Source organism: Hyperolius riggenbachi, chromosome 4, assembly GCF_040937935.1.
Source record: "Hyperolius riggenbachi isolate aHypRig1 chromosome 4, aHypRig1.pri, whole genome shotgun sequence".
NCBI classification, from domain to species: domain Eukaryota; kingdom Metazoa; phylum Chordata; class Amphibia; order Anura; family Hyperoliidae; genus Hyperolius; species Hyperolius riggenbachi.
In genome coordinates this window covers 465,097,484-465,122,801 of record NC_090649.1, presented here as the reverse complement: position 1 = coordinate 465,122,801, position 25,318 = coordinate 465,097,484, and the positions used below count along the sequence as shown (strand labels likewise).

The window sequence follows — 25,318 nt, the reverse complement described above, 5'->3', positions numbered from 1 at the left end:
TGGCGTTTTCTGGGATAATTTCCAGTCGCTGTTCCTGCAGCTCAGTCCTCAGCTGGAAGCCTCGCGTGGAACATTTCTGCGGGGTCTAATTGTTGTGAGTGACAGGCTGAGCGAGAACACCTCCAGCGCTTGTTGCTCTTTAAATACCGCGGCTCTCAGAGGACTCCGCGTACTTTGTGGGTTTATTTGATGAATGAATTAAATTGCATTTTGGGAAGCCTCTGGATCCCATAGAGGCAGCTCATGCTGTCCTCTGGTCCCCTGTTGCTGAGCTCATACTCCTTCGGGAGTACAGATATGCCCTCGCCATGCTGCTGAACAGGTGCGGCCATGCTCACGCAGGTGCAACCCAGGCGCGCTTGTGCCAAAAGAGGTGCACGGCCCCGATGTTCCGGACGGTCCCAGCAGCAGCTCCAAAGAGTATATGAGAAGCGTCTATATCTGGAGGGCCAAATCTGGCCCTCAGAGCCATTAAATTTCGCCCCCAAGTGGTTTCCCCACTTTGAATCATGTGGGGAATTTCTGACTTTAAAGTCGGAAATTCCAAAAGTGAACCAGAGGTGGGGCCGGTGCATCTGTGAGTGGCTGCGCGGGCACTGGGGGGGGGGGGGGGGGACCATTAGAAGTCCCGGGTAAGTTCAACTCTTTTTCCCCCTGGGAAGGTTCACGCTGCACATAAAAACAAACTGCACTCACCTGGGGCTTCTTCCAGCCCCTAGCAGCCGATCGGTCCCTTCGCTGCAGCTCCTCTCCCTCCCGGCGTCCAGCGGTGAAGAAGCCAACCTCGCCAGGTCGGCTTCCGTGCACTCCACGGGGGGGTCTCTACTGCGCAGGCAGAACTACTACGTGACCCGATGACGTCACGTGACCCGCGCCGTGGAACGCACATGAAGCCGACCTGGCGAGGTTGGCTTCACCGCTGGACGCCGGGAGGGAGAGGAGCTGCGGCGAAGGCACCGATCGACTGCCAGGAGCTGGAAGAAGCCCCAGGTAAGTGCAGTTTTTTTTTATGTGCAGCGTGAACCTTCCCTTTAAAGAGACTCTGAAGCCACATTAAAAACTTGATTTTACCTGTTATTTAGCCGAAGGGATATGGCCAGTGCTAAAACACTGCATACCCGCGGCAGAACAAGGGATTTATAACCCCCAAATCCTGGGACACCTGCTCTCTTTACATTAGAGAGCCGGTGTCCTTTCACTTTACAGATCGCAAATGGTCCGCAGAAAGCAGCCGCTTCCATCCAAAACTACAACCATGAACCAAGCAGACTCATACTTGAAGTTAAAACTAAAAAATAGATTCAAATGATTTAACGCCCCCTGAATGACAACAGCCTGATCGCAGCCAGGGCCGGTTTTAGGTCAAGGCCACCGAGGCCACGGCCTAGGGCAGGGCTTTTCAACCCTGTCCTCAAGTACCACTGTCACGGACGGTTGCGGGGCCGCAGGCGCGTCCTGTAACCGCCCGTGAAGAAAAGCGATCGCACTCGATTCTCTGCGTCGATTGCGCTTCAAATCGATAGAATCTGGATTTATTGTGTAGGAGGTCTGCAGTCCTTTCTTAGCAGAGGAATAGCATCACCTTAACTGCAGGATGGCTCTTTTGATATGCTAATGAGCCTGGGCCCAGAGAGTCCCTGGCTTCAAGCTGTGCTGATGGCCCATCCATCAGGTATAAGGTGACAAACACCATGACAGAACCAATTTAGAGTGAGGAAACTCAGACACTCCGACTCCTTTTCCCAGCAGGGAGCCGACATGTGGCTTGCTGCTGCCAACTTCAAAGAACCTTTGCCTGGGAATGACCTGGTATAAATCCCAGGGGTCTCTCATATTCCATAAATTGCTATATGTATCATATTTTCTGTGTTGCCAGGCTGGCAGACCCTCCAAACTAACAGAGCAGGTAGGGCCCTGCCTGGCGTTGGTTCTGAGAACATTTCAGAACCTTCTGAGGTAAAGACTGCCCGTTAGGCAGTCCAACAGTGCCCTAATGGTACCACAGGGGTCCCACCCCTCATGTTTGGTATCAGACTGCTGGGTACATCGAGGCAGATCTGAAAATATTAGTAAATCTGCCCTGACCTGTACGGTTCTGTGAGATAGAGCCCATATATGGGTAGATATGATTTCTAGCCCCAGTACAAGAGGAGGGCTCATCTCATCTTTGAAGGAGGTGTATAGCTCCCCGCCCTCACTCCCTCCTACTGAAGCAGGGGCATAAGAATGGCTGAGGACTCAAACTCAGAGTCCTCCACACTGAACCATCTTGCACTCATCAGATGCCAGCTTGAGGATATGCTGGTATCCACCTGGTCTGAACTCTGGACTTTGAAACCAAGGACTTTATGATTCTTCCCACAATAAGGACATCTTTCCAGGAACTAAGTATTTTTCTCCCTTCTTTTATTTTTCATACTGGCTATTACTGTTTTCATAATTGTTGATTTTCATAATTGTCTGTATATATTAATTATTTATATTGCGTGAATAAACGACTTTCTCCAAGTCATTCACTTTCCGCTACCCTGCTTATCAGCACACACAGAACTGATCCCGGGTCTCTGAAGATACGCTACTGTTTGTTTGTTGTTGGCTAGACAGAATATCGTGTGTTTAACCGTTTTATTCGCAGGATTAGGCAGTCAGTTAGTGGGCCCCACGGTCCCATAGTAACCGCGGTGGTGGCAGTTTACTCTGAACCAGTGGGTGACGTTGTAATCACCCGTGTCTCACAGGCTCCCTTCTGAGCTGTCTGCGGCTAATTCTTAACGGTTCCTGCGCATTGACTGCGACCAGAGTTCGCACGATCTGTGCGCTGGCATCGTTTAGAAGGCTAAGTGCGGTCAGCCACAAGGGCTCTTGTGACAGTGTTGGCAGCGGTGGGATCTGTGTTGTGCTGAAAGTATCTGCGATAGCGCTAGCGCTATCGAGAAACGAACTAATTCGTTGGTGTAGCTGGAAGGCAATATATTTTTTATATATACAGAGAGACTGTGTAGCCAGTACCCCTCCCCAAAAGTTTTATTTTATTTGGCGTGGAAATGTCCGGGAACTACAAGAAAATGTGCCTGGCGGACCTGCAAAATCTTTGCCAAGAGAGAGGCATTGATGTCGGCCGCAAGAAACAAGGGGACCTGGTAACGGAATTGTTTCAATGGGATACCCAGCAACTGCAGGAGCTGGATGTGTCTGCTGAGGTAGACGCTGACCCATCTGACTCAAGGCAAGGGGAACCAGAGACTGAGACTCCTGACCGTACAGAGGTTGTGCATCCTGAGGGCCCTGCATCAACAGTTACGCCGGAGAATGTCAGTGTGGACCCCAATCCCAGAGTTTCTGACAGTACTCGCCCGGAACTGGCCAGTACTGGACTGTCCATGGGTGCTGACCCGGTAATGCAGCAGGCATTACAAAAGCTGATGGAGACTGACCTGGACAAGTACCTGCAGTACATGCGTGAGGAGCGCCAATCTGCGGAACGGGAGCGCCAACGACAGCATGAGCTAAACATGGCAAAAGTGCAACAGGCCAGCCGGAGTTCACCGCCCAGCCTCCCTGCTGAAGGAGCTGCAGCCCCCGTAAGTGCAAAATTTAAATTTGCTAATATCGAGAAAGACACAGACATTGACTTGTTTTTGCGATCTTTCGAAAAAGCATGCCGTCAGTATCGTCTGTCCCAAGAGCAGTGGGCCAGACACCTGACACCTTTGCTGCGCTACAAAGCGCTTGATGCTTTCGCAGAATTGCCTGCGGAAAAGGATAATGATTATGCTGCTATAAAAGACGCTATCATTACTAAGTACCAGCTGACGCCAGAAGCCTATCGGAAAAAGTTCAGGGCCTGGCAGAAAAAGTCTTCTGATTCGTACCGAGATGTGGTCAGCAGCTTGCTCACCACACTCCGCCAGTGGACGCTAGGCCTCACCAAAGGGTCTTATGGCGTCCTGGAGGACTTGATAGTCCTCGAACAATTTCTGAACATTTGCCCTGCTGATGTACGACAGTTTGTGTTAGAACGCAGGCCGGCTTCAGCCACTGTCGCTGCAGACCTTGCTGAGACTTTTGCAACTACCCGGGTGGCTGATCCCCGCAGAACTGTCCCATCCAGCTGGAGAGGAGGTCAGCCCAATACCTCGGCAGACCCTCCTGCCCCTGTGAGCCGTCCGCCACAGAGGCCACCCAGCGCAGCTGCTGCACCCAGGCCTGCAGCGCCTGGAGAGGTCACCTGTCACTACTGCCGCCAGCCCGGACACATGAAATTCGACTGTCCGGAGCGGAGACAGACACCACCAGCACCTGGATCATCTGCATCACCTGCACCTCACCCACAGCAGAGGCAGCCCGCCAGCGAACCACAGCCTGGATCATCAGATTTTGTCCTGTTTGCCCGCGGAAAGGAAATCCGCGACCGAACCGACCAGCAGCAACTTGTTAGAGTGAACGGCAAAGTTGTCACCGGATTTCGAGACACCGGAGCTGACATCACGTTAGTTCACTCACATCTTGTGCCAAAGGAGAGCATCAGCCCCAGCCGATCCCTTGCCCTTACTGGAGTAGAGGGCACCCTTTTTCACATAGCCCACGCAAGAGTGAAGCTGGATTGGGGAGTGGGAGGAATCCACGAAAGGGTTGTTGGGGTTATGAAGGATCTCCCAGTCCCTGTGTTGCTAGGGACTGATTTGGGCAAGCTTGTGTCCTACTATGAACCTGCCACGACCGCCTTGTCGCTCACGGAAGGAGACGGACTCTCCACCCACCAGCAGGTACTTTATACACTTGGGGGAGCACCAGGGGGAGGTGGGTTAAATGTGCCCAGTTCAAGGGTACCCGGTTCAATAGTGCCTGCTTCAAAGGCACCTGAGTTTGATGTACAGACTGTCTGTTGTGATGATGCTGTAACTGTACCTGAGTTTACTGTACAAACTGTCTGTGATGAAAATGTTCCTGTTACTGTTATAAATGCTTGTGACAATGATGTAGGTAATGCCAATATGTGCCATTCTGACAGTGTACCTGTGCTAGCCATACCGCGCAGCTGCACTGCTCGGAACCCGAGCTCAGAACAGGTGGAGGGGGTTCCGGCCTCCTCCCCCTCCTCTGACCGCAGGGATGAGACCTTTCAGCCGCTGGCCTCGTGTGACATGAGCCAGTTGGCTGAAACTGACAGCGCCGTATTCTCAGCCGCACTACAAAGTGACCCAAACCTGGAGGTGCTCCGGCAGCAAGCCGCTGAGCCCCTCGCAGACGGGGCCGCTTTCAAGGTGTACTGGGAAGGTGGGAGACTGTACAGTGAGTCTGTACAGCCCCCTACCGGTAGATCACACGCGAATACCAAATGGCTTGTGGTCCCGAGTGCGTTCAGGGGACATGTGCTGAAATCCGCACATGGTAATCCTCTGACAGGGCACTCGGGTGTCCGCAAGACACTTGCCGGTATTCGGAAACAGTATTATTGGCCCCGGATGAACAGGGATGTAGCGAACTACTGCAGGGCATGTGCCGTCTGTCAGGAGCTGGGAAGGTCCAGGGATTCCCGCGGGGTTCCCTTGGGTCCACAGCCACTTGGCAGGGGAACCCTGCGTGGGCTGGCTGTTGACCTAACCAACCCACTGCCCGTTGTCAGCAGTCCCGGCAGACACCACGCCCGACTGCAGTGGCGCAAACGCCCTGTCCAGAACGGTCCATGTCGGGTCAACCCTGAGGGTAGCAGACTGCGACCGGTCCAGGGGAACCGAGCCACAGGCTCCAATAGGTTTTCCCGCCGCACCGGCAACCCGAGACCCGTCAGCCAGGTTGGCCGACCCGCAGCGGGCAGCCGACCCCAGAGCGCCAACGGGGAACTAGATCAGATCTCGCAGGTTAGCGGCAACGACACACATCTTGCTGATGAATGTCTATCTGCCTTCTCCCCAGGGAGGGCTGTCACGGACGGTTGCGGGGCCGCAGGCGCGTCCTGTAACCGCCCGTGAAGAAAAGCGATCGCACTCGATTCTCTGCGTCGATTGCGCTTCAAATCGATAGAATCTGGATTTATTGTGTAGGAGGTCTGCAGTCCTTTCTTAGCAGAGGAATAGCATCACCTTAACTGCAGGATGGCTCTTTTGATATGCTAATGAGCCTGGGCCCAGAGAGTCCCTGGCTTCAAGCTGTGCTGATGGCCCATCCATCAGGTATAAGGTGACAAACACCATGACAGAACCAATTTAGAGTGAGGAAACTCAGACACTCCGACTCCTTTTCCCAGCAGGGAGCCGACATGTGGCTTGCTGCTGCCAACTTCAAAGAACCTTTGCCTGGGAATGACCTGGTATAAATCCCAGGGGTCTCTCATATTCCATAAATTGCTATATGTATCATATTTTCTGTGTTGCCAGGCTGGCAGACCCTCCAAACTAACAGAGCAGGTAGGGCCCTGCCTGGCGTTGGTTCTGAGAACATTTCAGAACCTTCTGAGGTAAAGACTGCCCGTTAGGCAGTCCAACAGTGCCCTAATGGTACCACAGGGGTCCCACCCCTCATGTTTGGTATCAGACTGCTGGGTACATCGAGGCAGATCTGAAAATATTAGTAAATCTGCCCTGACCTGTACGGTTCTGTGAGATAGAGCCCATATATGGGTAGATATGATTTCTAGCCCCAGTACAAGAGGAGGGCTCATCTCATCTTTGAAGGAGGTGTATAGCTCCCCGCCCTCACTCCCTCCTACTGAAGCAGGGGCATAAGAATGGCTGAGGACTCAAACTCAGAGTCCTCCACACTGAACCATCTTGCACTCATCAGATGCCAGCTTGAGGATATGCTGGTATCCACCTGGTCTGAACTCTGGACTTTGAAACCAAGGACTTTATGATTCTTCCCACAATAAGGACATCTTTCCAGGAACTAAGTATTTTTCTCCCTTCTTTTATTTTTCATACTGGCTATTACTGTTTTCATAATTGTTGATTTTCATAATTGTCTGTATATATTAATTATTTATATTGCGTGAATAAACGACTTTCTCCAAGTCATTCACTTTCCGCTACCCTGCTTATCAGCACACACAGAACTGATCCCGGGTCTCTGAAGATACGCTACTGTTTGTTTGTTGTTGGCTAGACAGAATATCGTGTGTTTAACCGTTTTATTCGCAGGATTAGGCAGTCAGTTAGTGGGCCCCACGGTCCCATAGTAACCGCGGTGGTGGCAGTTTACTCTGAACCAGTGGGTGACGTTGTAATCACCCGTGTCTCACAGGCTCCCTTCTGAGCTGTCTGCGGCTAATTCTTAACGGTTCCTGCGCATTGACTGCGACCAGAGTTCGCACGATCTGTGCGCTGGCATCGTTTAGAAGGCTAAGTGCGGTCAGCCACAAGGGCTCTTGTGACAACCACCAACAGTGCATGTTTTGTGGAAATCCACAGAGGCAGTTAATCAGCTCTGCTGAGATACTAATTACCTCACCTGTGCATGTTTGTGGTTTTCTAGCGGCCTGTGCAGCAGCCACCTTGCTCTCTGTGCATGTTTGCTCATGAGGTAGTCTTTAAAACAGATGAGGCGGCGGCCCTGGTGTCTTATAAAAGTGACTTGATTAATTTCCCTTTCAATGTTGGTGAATATGTTATTACAGTGTTATATACAGTACATATAAGAAGTGAAAGCTGTAAACAGAGGACTCACCTTCCTTAGGAGAAAGCAGATTCTCTCAATATTCCGAAGTCTTTCTCTCTGAGAAGGAGAAACAAAGGACATAAACATGATGACCATAGATCATATCGGGCTCTTTTCCACTAGAGCGATTGCGATTGCTGAATCGCAAAATCGCAAATCGATAGTGATTTTTAAATCGCTAGGGTTGTTACTTTATCATAGAAATCACGAGAAGTATTTTCCACTATAGTGATTCGATTTGGAAATCGCAATCGCTTTCTGGAGCGATTTTTACAATGATAATGCAATGCAAATGAAAATCGCAAATCGCAATCGCATAACAGAATTAATGAAAAATCGCAATCGCTGGCGTTTGTGATTTGTGATTGCGATTGCTAGTGGAAAAGGGCCCATCATCTGATTACAGTAAAGTCCCGGTTTTCCGCGGTTATCCACATCCGTAAGGCATGCGATATCGGGATGAGTGACGATCACAACGGAACCCCCAGCGCCGTTTCCCCTCTTGTAAATGAGTCCTCCGCCCGTACATTTAATACCTTACCTGTCCGCTGTCTCTCGCTGTGGTCCCCATGCATCTTCTGCGTGTAATATCGGAAGCCCAGCGGCAATGCAGACCATGCATGGGGACCACAGCGGGAGACAGCGGACAGGTAAAGTATTAAATGTATGGGTGGGGAGCACGTTTACATTAGGAGGCGAAGAGTGGCGACGGATGCGACGTTACGAGGCCGATTCCTGAGAGATTTCATGCTTGAGAATCGGTCTGCTGGTGTATGGCAGGTAACAGATTTCCCTCTGATCAGATTCGATAAGAGAGAGAACTGTCCCTTGGTCAATCTGCACATACATCATCTGATCATCACATCATTCGATCATCACCTTTAAGGTAGCCATACATCAGGCAACTTGGCGGCCGAACGACCATCCGTTTTGAGTCCATATACAAGATAGAAACAGTGGCTAGGCACATCCAGGATACCATTGGTCCTGATGAAGCACCTCTTTAGAGGGTGCGAAACAGCTGTCGATTGAACTTGCTTGGTCCTCCCTCCTTTTCCCGTTCCTGCATGTGACTGATGGAATTAATTTTTTAAAGCGATTTCATAAATGGACAATTTATCCTGGATGTGCCTAGCCTCTGTTTCTATCTTGTATATGGATTGTTGATCTGGGTCTGGAGCACTCCGGTGAGTTTGTGGGCCTGTGCACTTATTCTACATATCTATTGGATGATTATTGACCATCCGTTTTGATTATTATAATTGGATGAAAATCAGTGGCGTAGCAATAGGGGTTGCAGAGGTAGCGACCGCATCGGGGCCCTTGGGACAGAGGGGCTCTTCCTCAACTACAGTATTAGCCGTTTATTGGACCTGTGCTGGTAATAATCACTTCTATAGATGCTTTGAATAGTAGTAATCATTAACAAACTGTTCCCCATCCCCTTCTTGCACCTCTAATACTGTGGATGACCTTGGCAGGATTTGTTGTGCCATATCAATTGTTACATATATCGTGCCGGGGGGCCCAATGTAAAACTCGCACCAGGGCTCATAGCTCCATAGCTACGCCACTGCCCGAAGTGCATGTCCGATCAACAATGCGACCAATTTCGGGCCAAAATTGGTTGCATATATCAGTCGGACATGCGGGTGGTCGTGGTCGATCGGGTGTGCAACTGTAAGGGTGAGTGATATCTGGATGAGCGACTAACGCGACAAAACCCCCGGCGCTGTTCCTCTAATGTATAAATGTGTGTGCATGACCTGCCCTGTGTGGCGGTGCCCATCCAGCTTCTGAATCCGCCGCTCTTCCGTTAGCCCTTTACACGCCAATGTGTGAAGTCACACGCCACTTTGACAGCGTGTATAATGCGGCCATGGAAGAGCAGCGGAATCAGAAGATGGATTCACACACCGTTACACAGCGGCAGATGCAACCGATTCCCGAGAGAGTTCACACTGAAATTGATTGGGACCTCCTGTGTATGGGCAGCCGACAGATCTCTCTCTAATCAGATTCGTTTAGAGAGAGATCTGTCTATTGGTCGATCCAGGGCCGGTTCTTTCATGAAGCAAGGTGAAACATTTGCATCAGGTGTAGAGATTTCAGGGGCAGCATTTTTGTACTGTGTGTACCTTCCTGAGGAGGAATGGAGTGGCTGAGGGGGAGGAGCTTGTTTGTCACAGACTCACAGCCAGCCAGAGTGCTATTGTGTTGAGCTGTATGTTCTCACATGACATGCTACAGGCTGTAGCATGTCATGTGAGAACATTAAATGATGCAGAGAGAATTGTCAGGTGCTGTCCGATCATTCCAAATCGGGTGAAGGGAGGGGGGGCTTCCTCACAAGTTTGCCTCCGGCAGAAAACGTCTAGAACCGGCCCGGGGTCAATCTGTCCATACATTGTCTGATCACAGGCACCTTTAGCACGGGCGTAACAATAGACCCTGCAAGGGATGCAGCTGCAGGGGAGCCCAGAAGCCACAGGGGGGCCCCGTCCTGAGAGACTGACAACTAAGGGCAAGGAGAGGAAAAAAACTTTCTTCTCTCTGCACAATGGTTCTAATGACTGCATCTGCTCAGCCACTGATAAGGAATCATACAAAGTTTTGCAGACAAAGATTTGTTGACAGTCCCTATTCAATGTGCAGCAGGCTCTTCTATACAATGTCCAGCCCCCAACCTCTCTACCCCTCCCCAAGTGCTGTGTCGTGGCAGGAGGGGGCCCCATCCAACGTTTTGCAGGGGTACCCAGTGATTACTAGTTACGCCCGTGACCCTTGCCCTTTTTTCAACATCAGACCAACAAATATTCTGATTTCAAGTCATGGAGAGACTGTGCCTCTATCAAACGACAGTAGCGTGTTCCTGTTATGTACAACAGCGCTGGGTAATTACTCTGATTCCTCTTCACATTGATACATGATCATTATCTTCCCCAGACAGAGGTAAACAGAGATTTATGTTTGCAATTGAAGAACTTGTGTATCAGACTGCTAAATCTACATCAGGCATAATGAGACTGCATTTCAGCACAGCGAAACACACATTTAGGGGAATCAAATGAGTTATTGCACTCTGCAGCTGAAAGTAAACATGTCTGGGTGGTGTGTGTAAGCGGGCTGCTCTTATTTAATTACAGAATATTTTATTAAAATGTAAAATTACACGATAACCATTTTCATCTGAATTACTGTATTTTTGGGACTATAAGATGCTCCGGACTATAAGACACACCTAGGTTTAGAGGGCAAAAATCAGGGGGGAAAAATATACTAAACCTGGTGCGTCCATGTTCCAGGAGCATCTTGTAGATGTTCTCCCCCCATTTACTGTGTCCTCCTCCTATTCCCCTTGTGTCCTCCTCCTGCCCCCCTTGGTGTCCTCCTCCTGCCCCCCTTGGTATCCTCCTCCTTTCTTCCTTGGTGTCCTCCTCCTATTCCCATTGGTGTCTTCCTGTCCCACTTGGTGTTCTACTCCTATTCCCCTTGGTGTCCTCCTCCTGTCCCTCTTGGTGTCCTCCTCCTGTCCCCCTTGGTGTCCTCCTCCTATCCCCCTTGGTGTCCTTCTGTCCCCCTTGGTGTCCTCCTCCTGTCCCCCTTGGTGTCCTCCTCCTTTCTTCCTTGGTGTCCTCCTCCTATTCCCCTTGGTGTCCTCCTCCTGTCCCCCTTGGTGCCCTCCTCCTGTCCCCCTTGGTGTCCTCCTCCTGTCCCCCTTGGTGTCCTCCTTCAGTCCCCCTTGGTGTCCTCCTCCTATCCCCCTTGGTGCCCTCCTCCTGTCCCCCTTGGTGCCCTCCTCCTGTCCCCCTTGGTGTCCTCCTTCTGTCCCCCTTGGTGTCCTCCTCCTATCCCCCTTGGTGTCCTCCTCCTGTCCCCCTTGGTGCTCTCCTCCTGTCCCCCTTGGTGTCCTCCTCCTATCCCCCTTGGTGTCCTCCTCCTGTCCCCCTTGGTGTCCTCCTCCTGTCCCCCTTGGTGTCCTCCTCCTGTCCCCCTTGGTGTCCTGCTTTGCTCCCGAGTGTGTTGTAGTAGCAGCAGCAGCCACGTGTATCACTCACCTAACCCGAGGGAGCCCGTCTAATAGTCTGAAAAATACGGTATCTGTTTTAAACTGCAGAAATGCTTCTCATAGCCATACATTACTGTATATAGGTATGTAGCCACGCCCTCCTAGTGATGTTTAGCTTAGTCTATGACGTCACGCAGCCGTCTCCCTCAGACTTTGGCAATGGGAACACAATCATGAGAGGCGTGTGGTACCCATGTGCAGAAGACCACGACCGAGCCATGAGGTCGGATCTTACGGAGGAGACAGAGGCAGCCAGAAGCATGGTGGAACTTCAGAGCTAGACAGAGTGACTTCTAGGGGCTGGAATAAGCCCCAGGTGAATAAAGCTTTTTAATTTTTTAATTTTTTTTTTTGTAGGGTGGCCTCATGTATTTTTTAAGTCATGAAACACTGTGTTGGCAGCTGAATCATTCCATAATAGCAAATGAGATGGTTTTGTGCATCTGTGTCCACGTCCTTTCGTGCTGCAACCGAGCAAGCATAGCCATGCCTGTGCAGTAGCACACAGAAGCTCCTGCGGGTCGCGCTTAATGTGCAGGCAGTCCATAGTCACGCAGGTGCAGGACAGCTGCACTCGTGCATGAAAGTGGGCGTGGCCAGGCTCCTCACTCCAACAAGTTCTTGTTGGATTTCTTTGGTGGGTGTGCAGGCGGCAACAGAGGTCCAGAGGATGGCATAGGAAGCTTTTAAAGGATTCAGAGGCTTTCCTCTTCTTTGCCTTGGGTACGCTTTAAAATTAAATAAATATGTCAGCTTCCCTATCTATCTTAGTTCAGGTGTGCTTTAAGTGCCTTAAAGTGTACCCGAGATGTTATGTGACGTGAGATAAACGTGTTTGTACAGTACAAGATATATTGATAATCAGGCTGTTTTACTAGTTTTATTTTGCTGCCTGAAAGAAGTAATTTCTAGGCATGGAAGTTACAGCTTATGTCTTGTCGGTACCTTGTCGGGAATATAGTAAACATTGCTGATAAGCAAATACAGACATAAAAGTTTTCCAGATAGAATACAACTTCTGAGGGCAGGGAGAGATAAAATATATGAACTATTGACCTTTTTGAAACTCTGGGACATTTGATAGGCTGCCGCTGACTAGAGACAGTAAAACAGTCAACCTACTTTGTAAATGTTTAAATATAAAAGAAAACCCTGGGATGCTTAAAAAGTCATTTTAGGAGTAGGAGCATAAATACATGTATTTATTTCTTCAGTTTATTTTTACCTCTAGTTCACTTTGATTATAGATAAATATGATCTCGAATAAGAAAAGTACGTCTTAGGAAAGTAAAGATGGAGGTTGAGAAGATGCAGAGTCACTGCTGTCTCCCTGCAGCAGTGGCATTAGGTGCACACACAACACAGGTCACGTGACTCTCCTACCATATGCTGACCTTGTCAGGTGCACACAACACAGGTCACGTGACTCTCCTGCAAGATGCTGACCTTGTCAGGTGCACACAACACAGGTCACGTGACTCTCCTGACAGATGCTGACCTTGTCAGGTGCTCACAACACAGGTCACGTGACTCCTGCCTGATGCTGACCTTGTCAGGTGCACACAACACTGGTCACGTGACTCTCCTGCCAGATACTGATGTACTCAGGTACACACAACACAGGTCACGTGACTCTCCTGCCAGATGCTGATCTAGTCAGGTGCACACAACACAGGTCGTGTGACTCTCCTGCCAGATGCTGACCTTGAGGTGATCCCAGCGATGATGACACAGTACATCAATGCTCAATGAGGTGGGAGACTCAGGCGGCGAATGAGGGCTACTTACCGCATGTGCTGGATTACACTGGTCAATGGGACTTTTGAAGTCTGTTCTTAATTCATCAAAGGCAATTATCTGCAGAAACATGATTAGAAGAGAGAGAAGTGGGTCTCAGCGTGGAGCGAAAGATCTGCATGCATTTCACAGTCTTTGTATCGGACTCAAAATATTCTTAAACCATCAAAGCTTCCGCTAAACGAGTCCATCCCACCATCTGACTTAAAGGGGAGCTCTAATCACTCCAAAAATCCTCTCTAAATTCTCCTGATCCTCCATTAATCTGGTTAATTTTAATGGAGCAGGGACAACCATACTTTCTCAGGAAAAAAAAACACATATATAATAGATAACTACTTGTTCTACTTAAATAACACATGTATTGTACTGTCCACGTTTTGTTTTCAATTAATTTTATATAGTAAATAAAGAGAAAACTGTTCCTGGCATTTTCCAATTTTAACTTCTTATAACTGATGCCAATCCTGATATAATTTCCTGCCTTACTCTTTTTTTTTCCTCCTACAAACTGCACGGTCATATCTAGCTTGCTTTGTAAACACATGTGAGCACAGCATAGATCATATTTCAGCAGCTTTTCCCTTCTCAGACTCCTGTCACACTGAACTGCCCTCAGTCAATCAGTGAGGAGCAGGAATGTGAGAGGGGACTAGCTTCCTTCTCTTTGGCAAAGTACTAAATATAGCCAGACTGACTGAGATAAGATTTATTACAGCAGACACATTTATGATTAGATTGGAATGCTTGCAGTGCAGGGTTAGGTTGAAGGCTGTGTAATAAACACAGAAGCTGCAGTGTGTACTGGTCTCTGCTTGAATAAATTGCCTTGAAGCGGTCTCTGCTGCTTGCACGGTTGTAAACTAACATTCAGCACTAGTCATCTTCCCTCTGCTGAACTCCTGATGACAGCTGTAGACACTGAGCAGGGGAGTAGGACCGGGAGTCATTTTTGATAATGTAAACAGTGTCAGTGAAAAGCTTTTAGAGCAGAAGCAAAATGAGTAACACGATAGTATTGCATTATTACCAAAAAAAAACACATTTAGGCTATTTTGATCACAATTCAAACACACTCTCTCCCCCTGTAACTAATCTACCTTCCAGCCCCGAACCGCCTATACTCACCTCCAAGGCTCTTCAACCTTAGGGTCCCTTGCAAGGGCATAACAGCAGCTCCCTGGCCTAAATTATCATGGGGAACCCAGCACCTCCCCCCCCCCCCCCGCACCCAACACAGTGGCCATGCTTTCCGCATATCTCCAAACCCCACCCCCTTCTGGCTCTTATTGGCCACTCATGTTGCCGCCCTCTTGCAGAGTTGTGTGGTGTGCGCTGTCATGTTTGCCTGTTCTGTTCCACACTGCATTAGGTCTCCTCTTCATCCTGTCAGCCACTGCTGCATATCTATCCGCTGCTCGCAGAAGTTTTCTCTGCCAGGAAAGAGCTTTATGGCTTTAATTCTTTATCAGTGAGTTTTATTCTAAAGTTTTATAGAATATGTGAGGGTGCAGGCTAGTGTTATACTTTATTTTCTGGTTGAACTTGAAGGATGGATGTCTTTTTTCAACCCAAATAACTATGTTTTGGTCCCAACTGGAGAGAAACTGTCAGTTGCATACCTAAATTTTAACTCTTTCAAGCAGAGGAAAAAGAAAAAGAAAGGCATCCTAGTTATTTGTACATACATACAGTGGGATGCCAAAGTTTGGACAACCTTGTTAATTGTCATGATTTTCCTGTATAAATTGTTGGTTGTTACAATAAAAAAATATGTCAGTTAAATATATCATATAGGAGACACACACCGTGATATTTGAGAAGTGAAATTAAGTTTATTGGATTTACAGAGAGTGTGCAATAATTGTTTAAACAAAATTAGGCAGGTGCATTAATTTGGGCACCACAAAAAAGAAATGAAATCAATATTTAGTAGATCCCACTTTTGCAGAAATTACAGCCTCTAAATGCTTCCTGTAGGTTCCAATGAGAGTCTGGATTCTTGTTGAAGGTATTTGGGACCATTCCTCTTTACAAAACATCTCTAGTTCATTCAGGTTTGATGGCTTCCGAGCATGGACAGCTCTCTCTAACTCACACTACAGATTTTCAATTATATTCAGGTCTGGAGATGGAGAATAAACTTCATTTCACTTCTCAAATATCACTGTGTGTGTCTCCTATATGATAAATTTAACTGACATTTTTTATCGTAACATCCAACGATTTATGCAGGAAAATCATGACGATTAACAAGGTTGCCCAAACTTTCACATCCCACTGTATGTCTATCTTATGTCACACGTCACCTCATTATTCCTTTAAGCTTCCATTGTTTGCCTTAGAGGTAGGTCTACAACTAAAAATAATCTTTTTAAACTGCCTTTAAATATGCAGTTATACCTTTGACATCTCTTGTTTTCCCATAAAATAGATACATAGTTAATGAATGGTATGATGACATTAAAGGGAACCTTTAGAGAAAAAAATAATTGCCCATTTATTTACCTGGTGCTTCTGCCAGTCCCCAAAGTCCTCCGGGTTCTTTGCCGTTATCCGCCATCCTGTCACTGCCCCCCTCCGTAAGCCAAGTGACTCATGAGTCACCTGGCCACTGCGCATGCGTGGCTCTGTCAGCGTGCATCCTCTATCGCGCTCCCACGGACAGAAGCATTCTGCACTGTGATTGGAGGCAGACACCAGGGGAACCAAGAGGGGCGGGATGGTGGGGAGGGACCAGGAGGACTTCAGGGGGCTGCAAGAAGCTCCAGGTAAGTAAATGGGCAATTATTTTTTTCACTTAAAGTGCATCTGAGGCGAATGGGGGAGGGGATTATATATACCTGGGGCTTCCTCCAGCCCCCTCCAGGCGCTTGCCGTTTTCCTCCGCCTCCTGAATCTTCTGCAACAACTGGCACTGAAATGTCCTCCAGTCAGGGCCAGTTGGTGCAGGCGTGGCCTGCTCCCCCATCGAATTTGCAGTAGTACTGCGCAGGCACAGAACGCGCCCTGTGATGGAGGCATGCACGTGGCAGGGCTGCGCACAGTATGCCCCAGACTGGAGGACTTTCCGGCGGCCAATTGCAGAAGGTCTAGGGGGCGGAGGAGGATGGCGAGGGAACGATAAGGCTGGAGGGGGATGGAGGAAGCCCCAGGTATGTATAATTTCCCCGCCCCCTTTGTCTCAGGTTTACTTTAAGGTTTCCTTTAAGCAATATACTGTAGATATACACGGAGTTCAGAATTATTAGGCAAGTTGTATTTTTGAGGAATCATTTTATTATTGAACAACAAGCATGTTCTCAATGAACCCAAAAACTCATTAATATCAAAGCTGAATATTTTTGAAAGTAGTTTTTAGTTTGTTTTTAGTTTTAGTTATTTTAGGGGGATATCGGTGTGTGCAGGTGACTATTACTGTGCATAATTATTAGGCAACTTAACAAAAAACAAATATATACCCATTTCAATTATTTATTTTTACCAGTGAAACCAATATAACATCTCAACATTCACAAATATACATTTCTGACATTCAAAAACAAAACAAAAACAAATCAGTGACCAATATAGCCACCTGTCTTTGCAAGGACACTCAAAAGCCTGCCATCCATGGATTCTGTCAGTGTTTTGATCTGTTCACCATCAACATTGTGTGCAGCAGCAACCACAGCCTCCCAGACACTGTTCGGAGAGGTGTACTGTTTTCCCTCCTTGTAAATCTCACATTTTATGATGGACCACAGGTTCTCAATGGGGTTCAGATCAGGTGAACAAGGAGGCCATGTCATTAGTTTTTCTTCTTTTATACCCTTTCTTGCCAGCCACGCTGTGGAGTACTTGGACACGTGTGATGGAGCATTGTCCTGCATGAAAATCATGTTTTTCTTGAAGGATGCAGACTTCTTCTTGTACCACTGCTTGAAGAAGGTGTCTTCCAGAAACTGGCAGTAGGACTGGGAGTTAAGCTTGACTCCATCCTCAACCCGAAAAGGCCCCACAAGCTCATCTTTGATGATACCAGCCCAAACCAGTACTCCACCTCCACCTTGCTGGCGTCTGAGTCGGACTGGAGCTCTCTGCCCTTTACCAATCTAGCCACGGGCCCATCCATCTGGCCCATCAAGACTCACTCTCATTTCATCAGTCCATAAAACCTTAGAAAAATCAGTCTTGAGATATTTCTTGGCCCAGTCTTGACATTTCAGCTTGTGTGTCTTGTTCAGTGGTGGTCGTCTTTCAGCCTTTCTTACCTTGGCCATGTCTCTGAGTATTGCACACCTTGTGCTTTTGGGCACTCCAGTGATGTTTCAGCTCTGAAATATGGCCAAACTGGTGGCAAGTGGCATCTTGACTTTTCTCAGTTCATGGGCAGTTATTTTGCGCCTTGGTTTTTCCACATGCTTCTTGCGACCCTGTTGACTATTTTGAATGATACGCTTGATTGTTCGATGATCACGCTTCAAAAGCTTTGCAATTTTAAGAGTGCTGCATCTCTCTGCAAGATATCTCACTATTTTTTTACTTTTCTGTGCCTGTCAAGTCCTTCTTTTGACCCATTTTGCCAAAGGAAAGGAAGTTGCCTAATAATTATGCACACCATATAGGGTGTTGATGTCATTAGACCACACCCCTTCTCATTACAGAGATGCACATCACCTAATATGCTTAATTGGTAGTAGGCTTTCGAGCCTATACAGCTTGGAGTAAGACAACATGCATAAAGTGGATGATGTGGTCAAAATACTCATTTGCCTAATAATTCTGCACTCTCTGTATGCACATTTGATAAAGCACAGCAGAGACAGGAAACATTAGGTGGGAGAACCCTGCCCCTATGAGCTTACACTCTAGAGTTGAGTGGGTTGGAGACACTAGGTGACAAAGGTTCCTGCAGATGAGGTGAGGTGAAAATTTTTGCAACTTTATAATATCCTGCAACCGGTTGCAATATTTTATACTTATAGCTATCAGAGAGTGCAACCTAACCATTGATTTCAATGTATTTGTATCAGAAAATGCAACCCAACCTAACCCTATTCTCACACAGAACCCACCTCTACTGGGCAACTAATAACATCCCCCCACCCCCTCAGAGGGAATAAAGAACCTCCCGGTGGGCAACTAATGACCCCCCTGGAGGGAAGTAATACTTCCCCCCACCTTGGTGGGTTACTAACAACCCCCCTGGAGGGAACTAAACAACAGCAGTTGCAAATAATGACAGCCAGGAAATGTGAAAGAAGGCGGGGCATGTCCATTGAAGTTGCAAAATATTATAGGTTGCAATATTTTTCATTACAGAGGCAGCAACTATATATATTGATCAGGCTTTGTATGTTCTCCAGTGATCTACAACCCATAATAAATGATGAACCATTCTTGGTAGTTACAGAGTGACTAAGCTTCTGCGTTTAGCGACAGGTCCCCTTTGAGCCTCAGACTCTCTGTTCGCCGCGCAGACAGCTGGCGAGATGATCACACGGTCCTCACGAGTCGCCATCAGAGATGAAGACATCATTTCTCGCTGCCTTGTCTTGTATCGCTGCCGTGATACATTTCACCCTCAGCTATTCCATACTTATTCAACCATTGATAAAACAGTTTTCTTATAAGTCAGAGAAGAGCCGGAATGCCCGAGAGCGTCAAGCTACCATAACCCCCCCCCCCGATCCTGCCGTTGTTTTCCTGCTCTATTTCCTCATTGATTGTCAACAAATCTGGCTGCACGCTGCTCTGCCACGTCCCTCACATATTTCTAGGAAAGCTCGACTTCAGTCAGGAAATTAGTATGACATGTAAACTGGACGGACAAGGCAGCTGAACCCCCGGCAAACAGAGGAAATACAGTACATAGGAAATGATAAGCTTATAACTCCATACATACAGTATATGGTTCTAGACAGCCCAGCCAGACAATGCAGTCAGTAAGCTGACCTGACTTCTCCTGGGTAGGATAAGAGGGCACATATTTTAAAGAGGACCTGAACTCAGAACTCCCTCTCTGCACTAAAATATAAACAACAGCATAATAACCGTTGAAGAAAAACATTTCTTTGTTACAGCTGATACGAATTCTACAGTAAATCTGCAGTGTGTCTACTTTCTGCTTTCACGGAAGCAGACTTAGGGTTAACATCCTGTGTTTACAAATTATCTGCTCTGCCGAGGCAGCCAGTTGACACAGCTGAGTGATCAAATGACAGTGGTGATTAGTAACAGGTGAGGGGAAATTAGGCTAAACTCTAACTACATACAGGGTGCATTTCTCTGTTTTCCTTCTGACCTGTGCAAGAGTTCAGGCCCACTTTAACAGACCAATGGGAATCCTCCTTGGCAGGGAGGTTTCCCATTGGTCTGGTAAGTGACCAGAGGCGTAGCTAGGGCTTTCAGCGCCCGGGGACAAAGACTATTAATGCGCCCCCTAAGGGGAAGGCTGCGTCTCACCAAAAAAGGGGCGTGCCCATATAATAAATGTGGGCGTGGTTATGGGTGGAGCCAAATGTACAGGAAGTTAGCAGGCTCACGCTCACCCACCCTCCCTCAGTATGTACCTCCCAGCATGTTCCAAGACAAATTCAGCAATCATGAGCCCCCCCCCATCAAGACAAATTCAGCAATCATGAGGCCCCCAACATGACCAACTCAGCAATCATGAGGCCCCCAACAAGACAAATTTAGCAATCATGAGGCCCCCAACAAGACATTCAGCAATCATGAGGCCTCCAACAAGACAAATTCAGCGATCTTGAGGCCCCCAACAAATCATGAGGCCCCCAACAAGACAAATTCAGAGATCTTGAGGCCCCCCAACAAGACAAATTCAGCGATCTTGAGGCCCCCAACAAATCATGAGGCCCCCAACAAGACAAATTCAGTAACCATGAGGCCCCCAACAAGACAAATTCAGCAGTCATGAGGCACATAAATAGACAGCATTTCACATAAATAGGCAGAATGCCCCCTTAATATGGTAGACACCTCTCACCTGGCAGCAGTTCCCCAAAATACACTCAATCCGACAGCAGTGGTTCCCCAAAAATAGGTAGCCCCAGGTCTATAGGTGTCCCCAGAATAGGTGGGCAGCAGTATAGATGTTCCCAGAATAGGTGGCCAGCGGTATAGATGTCCCCAGAACAGGTAGCCAGGGGTAGAGATGTCCACAGAACAGGTAGCCAGGGGTATATGTGACCAGTATATGTAGCCAGGTGTATGTGTCCAGTATGTGTAGTCAGGGGGTATATGTGCCCAGTATATGTAGGCAGGGGGTATATGTCCCCAGTATATGTAGGCAGGGGGTATATGTCCCCAGTATATGTAGCCAGGGGGTATATGCGCCCAGTATATGTAGTCAGGGGGTATATGCGCCCAGTATATGTAGGCAGGGGGTATATGTCCCAGTATATGTAGGCAGGGGTATATGTCCCCAGTATATGTAGGCAGGGGGTATATGTCCCCAGTATATGTAGGCAGGGGGTATATGTCCCCAGTATATGTAGGCAGGGGGTATATGTCCCCAGTATATGTAGGTAGGGGGTATATGCGCCCAGTATATGTAGCCAGGGGGTATATGCGCCCAGTATATGTAGTCAGGGGGTATATGCGCCCAGTATATGTAGTCAGGGGGTATATGCGCCCAGTATATGTAGGCAGGGGGTATATGTCCCAGTATATGTAGGCAGGGGTATATGTCCCCAGTATATGTAGGCAGGGGGTATATGTCCCCAGTATATGTAGGCAGGGGGTATATGTCCCCAGTATATGTAGGCAGGGGGTATATGTCCCCAGTATATGTAGGCAGGGGGTATATGTCCCCAGTATATGTAGGCAGGGGGTATATGTCCCCAGTATATGTAGGCAGGGGGTATATGTCCCCAGTATATGTAGGCAGGGGGTATATGTCCCCAGTATATGTAGCCAGGGGGTATATGCGCCCAGTATATGTAGTCAGGGGGTATATGCGCCCAGTATATGAAGGCTGGGGGTATATGTCCCCAGTATATGTAGGCAGGGGGTATATGTCCCCAGTATATGTAGGCAGGGAGTATATATCCCCAGTATATGTAGGCAGGGGGTATATGTCCCCAGTATATGTAGGCAGGGGTTATATGTCCCCAGTATATGTAGGCAGTAGGTATATGTCCCCAGTATATGTAGGCAGGGGGTATATGTCCCCAGTATATGTAGGCAGTAGGTATATGTCCCCAGTATATGTAGGCAGGGGGTATATGTCCCCAGTATATGTAGGCAGGGAGTATATGTCCCCAGTATATGTAGGCAGGGGGTATATGTTCCCAGTATATGTAGGCAGTAGGTATATGTCCCCAGTATATGTAGGCAGGGGGTATATGTCCCCAGTATATGTAGGCAGTAGGTATATGTCCCCAGTATATGTAGGCAGGGGGTATATGTCCCCAGTATATGTAGGCAGGGAGTATATGTCCCCAGTATATGTAGGCAGGGGGTATATGTCCCCAGTATATGTAGGCAGGGGGTATATGTCCCCAGTATATGTAGGCAGGGGGTATATGTCCCCAGTATATGTAGGCAGGGGGTATATGTCCCCAGTATATGTAGGCAGGGGGTATATGTCCCCTGCATATGTAGGCAGGGGGTATATGTCCCCAGTATATGTAGGCAGGGGGTATATGTCCCCAGTATATGTAGGCAGGGGGTATATGTCCCCAGTATATGTAGGCAGGGGGTATATGTCCCCAGTATATGTGGGCAGGGGGTATATGTCCCCAGTATATGTAGCCAGGGGGTATATGCGCCCAGTATATGTAGTCAGGGGGTATATGCGCACAGTATATGTAGGCTGGGGGTATATGTCCCCAGTATATGTAGGCAGGGGGTATATGTCCCCAGTATATGTAGGCAGGGGGTATATGTCCCCAGTATATGTAGGCAGGGGGTATATGTCCCCAGTACATGTAGGCAGGGGGTATATGTCCCCAGTACATGTAGGCAGGGGGTATATGTCCCCAGTATATGTAGGCAGGGGGTATATATGCGCCCAGTATATGTAGTCAGGGGGTATATGTCCCCAGAATAGGTAGTCAGGTGTGTCCCCCAGCATGAAGGGAGCAGCGCAGCGGAGGGAGAGCTGTGAGCAGCGGTGGAGAAGGGGGGCCATCTCCCCCCTCCTTCTCTCACCTTAGGTGCTCTCCCTCCCTCGCTGTCCCCTCCACAACTAATGTTCGTCCGGGTGGCTGGCAGCGGCGGGCGGGACTTACCTGCGTCTCGTCGCAGCGCCGGATGGATCTGCCGCTACTCTCTGGTCTAGTCCAGACCAGAGCAGCAGCTGCAGGACCCGAACTTCCGGCGCTGGAGCGAGACGGAGGTAAGTCCCGCCCGCCGCTGCCAGCCACCCGGACGAACATTAGTTGTGGAGGGGACAGCGAGGGAGGGAGAGCACCTAAGGTGAGAGAAGGAGGGGGCAGATGGCCCCCCTTCTCCACCGCTGCTCACAGCTCTCCCTCTTCTCTGCGCTGCTCCCCCTCCCCAAAAAAAAACAAAACCCTGTAGCTCAGCTCAGCTGGGCGCCCTCGGGGACCCGGCGCCCCGGGGCACCTGTCCTACTCCGACCCCCCCTAGCTCCGCGCCTGTAAGTGACCAATGGGGAGCCTCCATGGCACTCTCTATGCATGCACGTCCGTCTGCGTTTAAAAGCAGGCGTTTTCCCACAGTGGCTAATGATAGTCAATGAGAAAATGAACACGATGTGCAAAATTACGCTGCATTGCTGCAAGTTTTTTTGTAATTAAAGAGGAGCTGTAGTGAAAATAACATAAATAATACATGTACCATACTTATTTTACAGTATTCATTTATAGATTTAGTCAGTGTTTGCCTATTGTAAAATGTTTCCTCTCCCTGATTTACATTCTGAAATGCATCACAGGTGGTGACATCTTTAGTTCTGTCAGGTGATCTCTATGGAATGTTTGTTACTGAGAGTTCTATGCACAGAGAGAGGTACTGCTTGCTAGGCAGTTGGAAAAATGACGTTATTTCCCACAATGCAACTAGACAGACAGCAACCTGTCAGGACCTTGGTCATGACATCACACTGTGGGAGGGGTTCCCCCACATTATCAGCCATTCAGATGTTACTGATTGTCTTTGAGAAAAGGTAAAGATTTCTCATGGGAAAGGAAGGGGGTATCAGCTACTGATTTTGTTAAAGTAAAATCCTTGGTTAAAGTTCCTGTTTAAGTGTGAACAATCCTGACTTTAACCTTTTGCCGACGGCCGTAGGTAAATCCTAGTGATGATCGTAATCAACAAATTACGATTCCGCTAAATTTTGCGTGCATTTTCACAATTACGCTTATACGTAATTATGCAAATTGAATTGATTTCATGTAGTCATTCGTAATTTTGCATACAATTGTGCGAAATTTTGTGTAATTTCTTGCAGACTTTAGCAGTGAATAGCAAATTGCTACATATGTTAAGGAGAATCGTGGGTACAAGTAAAAAAAAGAATTTTGCAAAAAAGACCTTGTTGTTTTTGAGAAACTCGATTTTAAAAATGCAGGTAAAAAATGTTTTTTAGGGCTCGTTTCCACTATTGCGAATCTGCATGCGTCCAACGCATGCAGATCCGCACATGTAATACAAGTGGATGGGCCTGTTTCCACTGTAGCGTTGTTGAGGTGCGTTTTTTTCAGCGTGAAAAAAACGCACAAAAGAGCCAACGATTTCGCCTGCGTCGGGAATCCGTGCGAATCGCCGCTAATGTATTTAATAGTAAAAACGCATGCGTTTGTTACATGCGTTTTTACCCGCGATTTCGCGTGCGATTTCGCACCTTTTTCAATTTTATTTAGCCCTGGCAGTGTCATGGTTAATTTCGCATGGCATCCTGCCATGCGAAATCGCATGCGAAATCGCGGGTAAAAACGCATGTGGAAACGCATCCGCATGCGTTTTTACAAGCGTCGGAATGCGGCCGAAATCGCGTCGCAACAGTGGAAACAAGCCCTTAAACTTAGAAAAATGACAGTTTAAAAACCTTTTTTCTTTGCATTTTGGTAGCAATAGCATGTACGGGGCCTTTGCTATTAATCTCTAAAGTCAGCACAAAACCATGCGAAATTTCGCGAAAATTATGCAAAAATTACGCGAAATTTTGAAATACTACTATTACATACTAAATGAATTAAGATTTTCTCTGAAATTTCGTTTTACAATTACAATGCGTAATTGCGAATTTCGATGCATATGCGAAATTTCAGCCCACCACTGGTAAATCCTACGCTGCGCTTGTGGCTGCCATAGGCTGATGCCGCATAGGATTTACACCACCCACCATTTCCACTGACGCAATTGTGCGCACCCGAGAGGGCTGACATCTCCCCTCAGTGACCAGGAGCCATGGGGATTGGCTTCTGATCACGTGATCACTACGATCGCCGGCGGATCATAGTGATCACCATTAGCGCTGCGGCGGTAGGGGGGGGGGGGAGAAGAGGATCCACTCACCTTCCTGACGTTTCCCCGGTGATCAGCGCTCCCCTCCGCACTGGCCGGCATCCCCGCGCGCCCTGACGCAAGTGTCGGGTCCCGGCTTGATGACGTCATCAAGCCGCGACCCAGAACTGAGCGGCAGTGCGAGCCAGAATGCCGGCCAGAGCGGAGGGGTCCACAGCTGCCCATCGCTGAAGCCTGGGAGGTGAGTAAAGGCTTCCGGCTACAAAGGGGGCACCTGGCTACAAGGGGGACACCATGCCTAGATAGCTGGGGAATGGGCATCCAGCTGCTTGACCCCTCCAAATGCGCCCCCCCATGCAA

The 25,318-nt window shown here is 48.2% G+C and overlaps 1 protein-coding gene across 1 annotated transcript in view; it reads right to left on the bottom strand.

Annotated features, from left to right (window-relative positions):
- CNIH3 (cornichon family AMPA receptor auxiliary protein 3) overlaps positions 1 to 25,318 on the bottom strand; it is a 125,087-nt gene that overhangs the window by 26,275 nt on the left and 73,494 nt on the right. The window contains exons 2-3 of the mRNA XM_068232853.1: positions 13,511 to 13,579; positions 7,663 to 7,710 (exon numbers count right to left, since the gene is read on the bottom strand). Coding sequence (XP_068088954.1) covers positions 7,663 to 7,710; positions 13,511 to 13,579 — 117 coding nt within the window. The remainder of the gene's footprint in view (positions 1 to 7,662; positions 7,711 to 13,510; positions 13,580 to 25,318) is intronic.